This window comes from Salmo salar, chromosome ssa12 (assembly GCF_905237065.1).
Source record: "Salmo salar chromosome ssa12, Ssal_v3.1, whole genome shotgun sequence".
In the NCBI taxonomy this organism is placed as follows: Eukaryota; Metazoa; Chordata; class Actinopteri; order Salmoniformes; family Salmonidae; genus Salmo; species Salmo salar.
Window position 1 is genome coordinate 19,000,879 of NC_059453.1, and position 11,779 is coordinate 19,012,657.

The window sequence follows — 11,779 nt, forward strand, 5'->3', positions numbered from 1 at the left end:
CCCTTGCAGCGCAAGGGGAACAACTACTTAAGGTCGCAGAGCGAGTGACGTCACCGATTGAAACGCTATTAGCACGCACCACCGCTAACTAACTAGCCATTTCACATCGGTTACACCAAGACCAAAGAGCTCTCCAAGGATGTCAGGGACAAGATTGTAGACCTACACAAGGCTGGAATGGGCTACAAGACCATCGCCAAGCAGCTTGGTGAGAAGGTGACAACAGTCGGTGTGATTATTCGCAAATGGAAGAAACACAAAATAACTGTCAATCTCCCTCTGCCTGGGGCTCCATGCAAGATCTCACCTCGTGGAGTTGCAATGATCATGAGAACGGTGAGGAATCAGCCCAGAACTACACGGGAGGATCTTGTCAATGATCTCAAGGCAGCTGGGACCATAGTCACCAAGAAAACAATTGGTAACACACTACGCCGTGAAGGACTGAAATCCTGCAGCGCCCGCAAGGTCCCCCTGCTCAAGAAAGCACATATACATGCCGTCTGAAGTTTGCCAATGAACATCTGAATGAATCAGAGGACAACTGGGTGAAAGTGTTGTGGTCAGATGAGACCAAAATGGAGCTCTTTGGCATCAACTCAACTCGCCGTGTTTGGAGGAGGAGGAATGCTGCCTATGACCCCAAGAACACCATCCCCACCGTCAAACATGGAGGTGGAAACATTATGCTTTGGGGGTGTTTTTCTGCTAAGGGTACAGGACAACTTCACCACATCAAAGGGACGATGGACGGGGTTATGTACTGTCAAATCTTGGGTGAGAACCTCCTTCCCTCAGCCAGGGCATTGAAAATTGGTCGTGGATGGGTATTCTAGCATGACAATGACCCAAAACACACGGCCAAGGCAACAAAGGAGTGGCTCAAGAAGAAGCACATTAAGGTCTTGGAGTGGCCTAGCCAGTCTCCATACCTTAATTCCATAGAAAATCTGTGGAGGGAGCTGAAAGTTCGAGTTGACAAACGTCAGCCTCGAAACCTTAATGACTTGGAGAAGATCTGCAAAGAGGAGTGGGACAAAATCCCTCCTGAGATGTGTGCAAACCTGGTGGCCAACTACAAGAAACGTCTGACCTCTGTGATTGCCAACAAGGGTTTTCCCACCAAGTACTAAGTCATGTTTTGCAGAGGGGTCAAATACTTATTTCCCTCATTAAAATGCAAATTTTTGATAACATTTTTTACGTGTTTTTCTGGATGTTTTTGTTATTCTGTCTCTCACTGTTCAAATAAACCTACCATTAAAATTATAGACTTATCATTTCTTTGTCAGTGGGCAAACGTACAAAATCAGCAGGGGATCAAATACTTTTTTCCCTCACTGTAAATATGAAATTAAATCAGATAACTAACTAGACGACAGAAGTGGGTTTAAAACACAGTGGCTAATACACACTAAAGCACCTAAAGAGCTTTATTACATTTACATTACATTTAAGTCATTTAGCAGACGCTCTTATCCAGAACGACTTACAAATTGGTGCATTCACCTTATGATATCCAGTGGAACAACCACTTTACAATAGTACATCTAAATCTTTTAAGGGGGGGGTTAGAAGGATTACTTTATCCTATCCCAGGTATTCCTTAAAGAGGTGGGGTTTCAGGTGTCTCCGGAAGGTGGTGATTGACTCCGCTGTCCTGGCGTCGTGAGGGAGCTTGTTCCACCATTGGGGTGCCAGAGCAGCGAACAGTTTTGACTGGGCTGAGCGGGAACTGTGCTTCCTCAGAGGTAGGGAGGCGAGCAGGCCAGAGGTGGATGAACGCAGTGCCCTTGTTTGGGTGTAGGGCCTGATCAGAGCCTGAAGGTACGGAGGTGCCGTTCCCCTCACAGCTCCGTAGGCAAGCACCATGGTCTTGTAGCGGATGCGAGCTTCAACTGGAAGCCAGTGGAGAGGGCGGAGGAGCGGGGTGACATGAGAGAACTTGAACACCAGACGGGCTGCGGTGTTCTGGATGAGTTGTAGGGGTTTAATGGCACAGGTAGGGAGCCCAGCCACCAGTGAGTTGCAGTAATCCAGACGGGAGATGACAAGTGCCTGGATTAGGACCTGCGCCTCTTCCTGTGTGAGGCAGGGTCGTACTCTGCGAATGTTGTAGAGCATGAACCTACAGGATCGGGTCACCGCCTTGATGTTAGTGGAGAACGACAGGGTGTTGTCCAGGGTCACGCCAAGGTTCTTAGCACTCGGAGGAGGACACAATGGAGTTGTCAACCATGATGGCGAGATCATGGAACGGGCAGTCCTTCCCCGGGAGGAAGAGCAGCTCCATCTTGCCGAGGTTCAGCTTGAGGTGGTGATCCGTCATCCACACTGATATGTCTGACAGACATGCAGAGATGCGATTCGCCACCTGGTTATCAGAAGGGGGAAAGGAGAAGATTAATTGTGTGTCGTCTGCATAGCAATGATAGGAGAGACCATGTGAGGATATGACAGAGCCAAGTGACTTGGTGTATAGCGTGAATAGGAGAGGGCCTACAACAGAGCCCTGGGGGACACCAGTGGTGAGAGCACGCGGCCGGCCGTCACAAGACGCGAGATTTCATCTGGAGAGAGAGGGGGGAAAGAGGTCAAAGCACAGGGTAGGGCAGTGTGAGCAGGACCAGCGGTTTCGTTTGACTTAGCAAACGAGGATCGGATGTCGTCGACCTTCTTTTCAAAATGGTTGACGAAGTCATCCGCAGAGAGGGAGGGGGGGGAGGGTTCAGGAGGGAGAAGAAGGTGGCAAAGAGCTTCCTAGGGTTAGAGGCAGATGCTTGGAATTTAGAGTGGTAGAAAGTGGCTTTAGCAGCAGAGACAGAAGAGGAAATGTAGAGAGGAGGGAGTGAAAGGATGCCAGGTCCGCAGGGAGGCGAGTTTTCCTCCATTTCCGCTCGGCTGCCCGGAACACTGTTCTGTGAGCTCGCAATGAGTCGTCAAGCCACGGAGCATGAGGGGAGGACCGAGCCGGCCTGGAGGATAGGGGACATAGAGAGTCAAAGGATGCAGAAATGGAGGAGAGGAGGGTTGAGGAGGCAGAATCAGGAGATAGGTTGGAGAAGGTTTGAGGAGAGGGAAGAGATGATAGGATGGAAGAGGAGAGAGTAGCAGGAGAGAGAGAGCGAAGGTTGGGACGGCGCAATACCATCCGAGTAGGGGCAGAGTGAGAAGTGTTGGATGAGAGGGAAAAGGATACAAGGTAGTGGTCGGAGACTTGGAGGGGAGTTGCAATGAGATTAGTGGAAGAACAGCATCTAGTAAAGATGAGGTCAAGCGTATTGCCTGCCTTGTGAGTAGGGGGGGAATGTGAGAGGGTGAGGTCAAAAGAGGATAGGAATGGAAAGAAGGATGCAGAGAGGAATGAGTCAAAGGTAGACGTGGGGAGGTTAAAGTCACCCAGCACTGTGAGAGGTGAGCCATCCTCAGGAAAGGAACTTATCAAGGCGTCAAGCTCATTGATGAACTCTCCAAGGGAACCTGGAGGGCGATAAATGATAAGGATGTTAAGCTTGAAAGGGCTGGTAACTGTGACAGCATGGAATTCAAAGGAGGCGATAGACAGATGGGTCAGGGGAGAAAGAGAGAATGTCCACTTGGGAGAGATGAGGATCCCAGTGCCACCACCCCGCTGACCAGAAGCTCTCGGGGTGTGCGAGAACACATGGGCAGACGAGGAGAGAGCAGTAGGAGTAGCAGTGTTATCTGTGGTAATCCATGTTTCCGTCAGCGCCAAGAAGTCGAGGGACTGGAGGGTAGCATAGGCTGAGATGAACTCTGCCTTGTTGGCCGCAGACCGGCAGTTCCAGAGGCTGTCAGAGACCTGGAACTCCACGTGGGTCGTGCGCGCTGGGACCACCAGGTTAGAGTGGCAGCGGCCACGCGGTGTGAAGCGTTTGTATGGCCTGTGCAGAGGGGAGAGAACAGGGATAGACAGACACATAGTTGACAGGCTACAGAAGAGGCTACGCTAATGCAAAGGAGATTGGAATGACAAGTGGACTACACGTCTCGAATGTTCAGAAAGTTAAGCTTACGTTGCAAAAATCTTATTGACTAAAATGATTAAAATGATACAGTACTGCTGGCTGGTGAAGTAGGCTAGCTAGCAGGGGCTTCGTTGTTGACTTTGTTTGAAAGTGTAGCTGGCTAGGTAACCTCGATAGTTTCAGTACTACACCTTATCATGATACAAAGGCAACTATGTAGCTAGCTAACATAACACTAATCAAGACATTCCTTTGTAATGTATTTAGTTTCTACAATGCTGCTCGTCGGTAATAGTTGGCTATTTAGTCTAGCAAGCTACCGAGGTGGCTGACTAACTGTTGCTGCTGTTGAAAGAAGCATTCCGTCCACTAGATTATTTGTCACACCAGCAGCATTGCCATAAAGTCGCATATCGTCATCTATTGCCTGGAGCGGGTAACGCAGTTGAGTGAAATGTAGATTTAATTTTCAGACAAAAAGTTAGTGTAGGAAGCATGAGTTTTTACTCACCAGTGTTACAAAACAGTGTGGTTAAAGCCTTAGTAAGTTAGTTGTATTGAAGATCTGGTTACATATAAGTACAAACAGTTATGTTTTTGCGTCATTACATATTTATTCACTTCCAGATATCTTCTAAACGACCCACAATGCACTATTTCTCCACGTCATATGGAGGATCTACTCTGTGCTACAGAGTTTCTATGCTAGCTCGGTATCTAGCTCAAACTTGTTAATGTTAGCTTCACCTCATGCTTTCCATGTACTGTGTGATTGTGTTATCTAGAGGGAACCCATTAGCACGGTAGACTCTGGTGCCTTCTTGCCGTGGGCACAAAACGAAAGAGAAAATTCAACCTTCTTGCTCCTTTATGTTTTCTCAACTTTTCGGTAGGGATGTTACTGATAAGAGAATTATCTAATAAAGGTAAATGAATCAATAAACCATGATGAATTATTAGTCATACAGCATGGTTAATGAATAATCAATGTAATGATCAATGTAGGGATCGATTAGTCTGATTAGTTCCGGAAAGTCCAGGAACCACTGGAGAGGGAAAGAAATGTGTGTATGCAATTAGTATAGAGAGATAGAGAAGCAGATGGTCAAGGGAGTAAAACCTCAGAGAGCTCCTAACCTTGAAGGAAAGGAACAGGCTGAGCCAGAAGGTGATAAACAGTGTGAGAAGTTTATGGGGGTTGCAGGTCACCAACGGATTGTGTGTAAATGCATGTGCGTAAGTAAGCAAGAACTATATAATGACTGTTTTGTTATCCTGACGCCAGAACGTTCTAATGAATAAAGCTACAGAAACCTTTTGCAGAAAGCTGAGTCCTTGCCTAATTATTTTAACCCATTGTCTTACAAACCTTGGGCATTATTCAAGGCGAATTGATTATTGATTATTATCATCAAGATATAAAATTCTTATAACAGTTACGTTTGATACCGGAGCTACGAGGCATGCTTCGAAATCGCTAAGCAGTAAACTTCAAAGCAGTGTGCTGATGCCTGTATCACTTTATCAGCAGCATGTCATCAATGACGTCTGAAGATTAATTTCGTCAAACAACCACATGATTGGTTTGGTATTGGGCTTGTTCGACACTGCAGGCAACTGCCGACTGACTGATCTACAAATCACCTTACATCATAAATAACTACTCATTATTATTTATAAGTCAGTAAGCCAGTCACCATTTACCCACAATGCAGCATGGATTTGTCGAACACTGCCAGTGGTTTAGTAGATGACATAAAGGCTATGCTGCTACGGCTACGATGTGGGACGTCATCTATAATAATGACATAAAGCCTATGCTGCTACGCGCTTCGGTGTGGGACGTCATCTATAATAATGACATAAAGGCTATGCTGCTACGGTGTGGGATTCATCTATAATAATGACATAAAGGCTATGCTGCTACAGTGTGGGATTCATCTATAATAATGACATAAAGGCTATGCTGCTACGTGCTGCGGTGTGGGATGTCATCTATAATTGGCTGTTCTAAATTCTGTGTTGCTTAAAGCCTTGAGTAATGAACCTATTTTTGAGACAATTGGCTGGAAAGCGTTAATGCTTCAGGAAGCTTTGTTTCCCCATCATGGAATCTCTCTATTTTTGATGATGGGGATTTTCCCTGCCATCATTCTGTATTTCTCTGCTCTTCTGATCTGCAGTCATGTTTTAGTTGGGTTTTGTTAGTTGGGTTCTAACTGGTCTCCATTAGTTGGGCTCCAGCTCGCTGACCATAGTGTCACGAATCGGCTCGAAGACCGTAACAAAAAGTGAGACAACGTGGAGATAAAGAATAACCGACATCCTATTAAGGAAAACGAGAGCAAAGAGAAAGAATTCGGCAGACAGAGTGGGAGGGTTGTCACAGCAGTTCGATGATATACCAGGGACTGGGGATGCAGTTAGGCTTGTATGCAGTCTGATGATATACCAGGGACTGGGGATGCAGTTAGGCTTGTATGCAGTCTGATGATATACCAGGGCCTGGGGATGTAGTTAGGTTTGTATGCAGTCTGTTGAAATACCAGGGCCTGGGGATGCAGTTAGGTTTGTATGCAGTCTGATGATATACCAGGGCCTGGGGATGCAGTTAGGTTTGTATGCAGTCTGACGATATACCAGGGCCTGGGGATGCAGTTAGGTTTGTTTTCCTCTAGCTATTCTCCAGTGTGCTCCCAGCAGCGTTCATAGAACATAGATCACTGTTAAACTAGGCTGCAGAGTGTTCCTAGTTTGACAGATAATTCAACCAGTGTGTGACCAGTGGGTTTCTTTAAATGAATGAATATGAAACTGCCTTAAATACAGATGTGAAGGACAATGTTTTAAATTCTCACTCAAAATATGCACTACTCTTATTGAACGTTTCAATATAATTGTATTATTTAATGAAAGGAATGAAAGATAAATTTGTCTTAAAATGAAAAATAAAAAAACGTATCTTAACTGCGTTACCCACTCCAGTCAGCAGACGGCGATGTGCGTCTTTCAGGCGATGCTGCGAGCGTGACGTATAATCTAGTGGACGGGGCACTTCAACAACAACGAGTCAGCCACCTTGGTAGCCAACAGCCGAAACATTTAACAGCCGAAACATTTAAATGTTATAGGTACATTGTTAGTCAACTAGCTGGCTTGATAAGTTAGCCTAGCACTATACTAGTCGCTCATGCTAGCTAGCTAGCTAACATCCCCGACCATGAGCTCACTGATGTATTCCCCCCCTGCTAAAGAAGAGGTCTGCTGGACGGAGAAAGAGGGTATGTGGCTGAACATTGTCGTGAAAGATGAGAAGGAAGAGGAGGATGTCACAGTTAAAAATGAAGTAGAGGGTGAGGATGTTACAATGAAATTAGAGAAATACGTTTCAGTGAAAGAAGAGGACGCGTTCAGAGTGAAAGAGGAGGAGGATGTTACAGTAAAAGAAGAGGAGGAAGAGAAAGAGGAGGATGCCGTTTTTGGAGTGAAGAAGGAGAAAGAGGGAGAGATAACGGTCATATTGACAGAGGAGTCAGGAGATCTGATTACCACCAGTAAGTACTGTCTTAAAAACGGGCTCTAACTGTCCAGTTTTTGAACGAATGTGTTGTTTTGAAGCAGCATGTTACTGAAATTCTATACTTGAAAATGTTGTTCTGTACTATAGGAATTCATGTTATAATATAATGTTAAAGCTACATTTTAAAATGGGTGGTTAAAGCCCTGAATGCTGATTGGCTGACAGCCGTGGTATATCAGGCCGTATACCATGGGTATGACATGTATTTTTACTGTTCTGATTACGTTGGTAACCAGTTTATAATAGCAATAAGACACCTCAGTGATAGATGGCCAATATACCACGGCTAAGGGCTGTATCCAGGCACTCTGTGTTGCGTTGTGCATAAGGACAGTCTTTAACCATGCTATATTGGCCATATACCACACTTCCTCGGGCCTTATTGCTTAACTGTAACGTGTATACCATCAGAGTCCCTCCCACCACAAAATCACAACTTAATTGTCTCACAGAATGGCAAACAAGTTATAAATGAAACTTTTGACGTGTGTCTATTGTAGACCTTGCGTGGGGTGTGTATACCCAATAAAAGCACATTTCTAAACAATGTTGGAGAAATACATAAAATAAGAAGCATTATTGAAATGAAATGGACATGTGTTATGGGGAGACTAAACATATTAGCAAAAGGACAAGTGTTTTGGGGAGACTGAACATGTTAGCAAAAGGACAAGTGTTTTGAGGAGACTGAACATGTTAGCAAAAGGACAAGTGTTTTGGGGAGACTGAACATATTAGCAAAAGGACAAGTGCTTTGGAGAGACTGAACATATTAGCAAAAGGACAAGCGCTTTGGAGAGACTGAACATATTAGCAAAAGGACAAGCGTTTTGGGGAGACTGAACATATTAGCAAAAGGACAAGCGTTTTGGGGAGACTGAACATATTAGCAAAAGGACAAGCGTTTTGGGGAGACTGAACATATTAGCAAACGTTTGTTAGTTGACAAAAAACATGGTCAAAATAGCCATTTCAAACTAAAGAATTATCATTTAGAAAGTATGGTAATTTTTACTTTGAAAGATTAAGTGGGCCACCAACAAAATGTTATTAACATTGGATCAAATACAGCCTATAACATTGACTGAAATAGTAATATATATTATTATAGACCTCTGCTCAGCCTATAAACATGACATTATGTATTATTATAGAGCTCTGTTCAGCCTATAAACATGATCTATTATTATAGAGCTCTGTTCAGCCTAAGACATGACATTATCTATTATTATAGAGCTCTGTTCAGCCTATAAACATGACATGATCTATTATTATAGAGCTCTGCTCAGCCTATAAACATGACATTATCTATTATTATAGAGCTCTGCTCAGCCTAAAACATGACATTATCTATTATAGAGCTCTGCTCAGCCTATAAACATTATCTATTATTATAGCGCTCTGCTCAGCCTATAAACATGACATGATCTATTATTATAGACCTCTGCTCAGCCTATGCTCAGTCTATAAACATGACATGATCTATTATTATAGAGCTCTGCTCAGCTTATAAACATGACATTATCTATTATGACATCATGACATTCCCTGAGAGATTAGATATGGAGCTCTACATCATTTGTTTTTAAATCTCACCGTCACCAAGTTTGTTATTAATGATGTAATGTTGTGAAAACTGACCTCAGTTTATTGAGGGATCTAGTCTAGATTAAACCTAATAGGAAAACAGTTTTATTTAATGCAGGTTTCATTCAGGTCTCTCTTTAGTATTAAACAAATGACTCTGTCTTTGGCAGGAGAGAGACCAGACTTTCACTCTGACAGCAGAAAGAGGCCTTCAGAGGAACCAGACACAGAGACGCCCAAACCAGCGAGACGACACCACTGCTCCTACTGTGGAAATAGTTTTACCCGATTACTACACCTGAAAGCACATGAGAGAATACATACAGGAGAAAAGCCCTTCCACTGTTCCCAGTGTGAAAAGAGTTTTAGGTGGTTAACGAGTCTGAAAAAGCATGAGAGGACACACACACAAGAAAAGCTCTACCAATGCTCCCTGTGTGGAAAGAGTTTTACCAAGTTAGGAGGCCTGACTAGGCATGACAGGACACACACAGGAGGGGATAAGACCTACCACTGCTCCCAGTGTGGAAAGAGATTTAACCGGTTAAGGCATCTGAATAAGCATGAAATAATACATACACAGGAGGAGAAAACATACCACTGCTCTCATTGTGGAAAGACATTTTCCCAGTCAGAGGACCTGAAAGCACATGAGAGAATAGAGAGACTGTGTTCTGACTTGTGTTTTTGACTGAGAATTTGTGATTTTGTTGGGACTGTCAGACTTAAGTTCACTTTGTGTAATGTTAGTGCACAATTTTTTTATTGCGATTAATCCATTGTCTGAAAGTGTTGAAACTACACTGAAAACATCCAAAATACATACCATATACTGCTAAAATCTACAATGCCATGTAAAAACATGATTACATTTACATTTTAGCAGACGCTCTTATCCAGAGCGACTTACAGTAGTGAATGCATACATTTCATACATTTTTATTTTATTTTTCCTTACTGGTTCCCCCCCCCCTGGCGTTGCAAACACCATGCTCTACCAACTAAGCCACACGGGAAGATGACATTGAGGTTAAATAAAGTGTGCTTTAACAATGTAACATATTTTGACACGTCCACTGTGGGGCTCTGTAGAGTCGTCATATCCATAACAACTACAGGTCAAACAGGGAAATGGTTCACATCGTTTTTCCACCATTCATTTTCCCATAGGGCTGTGTTTTGTTTACGCTCACCGTGGTGTGACGTTTTGATAACCATGTAAATCTCTCTAGGACAAGGTGACTGAGGACACAGTGTGTTGTGAATTTATTGTAATGTTTTTAAAATGGTATAACTGCCTTTATTTTAGCTGGACCCCAGGAAGAGTAGCTTCTGCCTTGGCAGGAACTAATGGGGATCCATAATAAACCCCAGGAAGAGGAGCTGCTGCCTTGGCAGGAACTAATGGGGATCCATAATAAACCCCAGGAAGAGTAGCTGCTGCCTATATTTGTCTCTCTTTACTCTCGGATTCTAAAATGCTAATTAGCGTCAAAGTAGATGACATGCAAGACTACAAATCCCTGCATGTCATCTCTAGCCGACACATTTCACAGAACAGTTCACTGAATTGTCCATTGAAATAAATGTTGACAATTTAATCATTGCTACATTAAGGCCTGATTGGTGGAGTGCTGCAGAGATGGTTGTCCTTCTGGAAGGTTCTCCCATCTCCACAGAGGAAATCTGGAGCTCTGTCAGAGTGAACATCAGGTTCTTGTTCACCTCCCTGACCAAGGCCCTTCTCCTCCGATTTCTCAGTTTGGCCAGGCGGCCAGCTCTAGGAAGAGTCTTGGTGGTTCCAAACTTCTTCCATTTAAGAATAATGGAGGCCTCTTTGTTCTCGGGGACCTTCAATGCTGCAGACATTTTTTGGAACCCTTCCCCAGATCTGTGCCTCGACACAATCCTGTCTCAGAACTCTATGGACAATTCCTTTGGACCTCATGGCTTGGTTTTTGCTCTGACATGCACTGTCAACTGTGGGACCTTACATAGACAGATGTGTGCCTTTCAAATCATGTCCAATCAATTGCATTTACCACAAGTGGACTCCAATCAAGTTGTAGAAACATCTCAAGGATGATCAATGGAATCAGGATGCATCTGAGTTCAATTTCGGGTCTCATAGGAAAAGTTCTGAATACCTAAGTAAATACATTTGCAAAAATCTCTAAAAACCGGTTTTCACTTTGTCATTATGGGGTATTGTGTGTAGATTGATGAGGAGGAAAAATATTACATTTTAGAATAAAGCTGTAATGTAACAAAATGTGGAAAATGTGAAAGGTCTGAATACTTTACTTTTCTACTGCAGTTTTGTACATGATCAAATCAAAGTTTATACACTGTCATGTGATACGTGATATATACTGCTCAAAAAAATAAAGGGAACACTTAAACAACACATCCTAGATCTGAATGAAAGAAATAATCTTATTAAATACTTTTTTCTTTACATAGTTGAATGTGCTGACAACAAAATCACACAAAAATAATCAATGGAAATCCAATTTATCAACCCATGGAGGTCTGAATTTGGAGTCACACTCAAAATTAAAGTGGAAAACCACACTACAGGCTGATCCAACTTAGATGTAATGCCCTTAAAACAAGTCAAAAT

The 11,779-nt window shown here is 43.4% G+C and overlaps 1 protein-coding gene across 1 annotated transcript; it reads left to right on the forward strand.

Moving 5' to 3' along the window:
* Window positions 1–7,022: 7,022 nt before the first annotated feature.
* LOC106595136 (zinc finger protein 3-like) lies at window positions 7,023–10,888 on the forward strand. The gene is made up of 2 exons (XM_014186511.2): window positions 7,023–7,543; window positions 9,327–10,888. Exons 1-2 carry the CDS (start codon window positions 7,210–7,212, stop codon window positions 9,845–9,847), a joined length of 855 nt encoding a protein of 284 aa, XP_014041986.1. The 5' UTR covers window positions 7,023–7,209; the 3' UTR covers window positions 9,848–10,888.
* The last annotated feature ends 891 nt before the right edge of the window (window positions 10,889–11,779 follow it).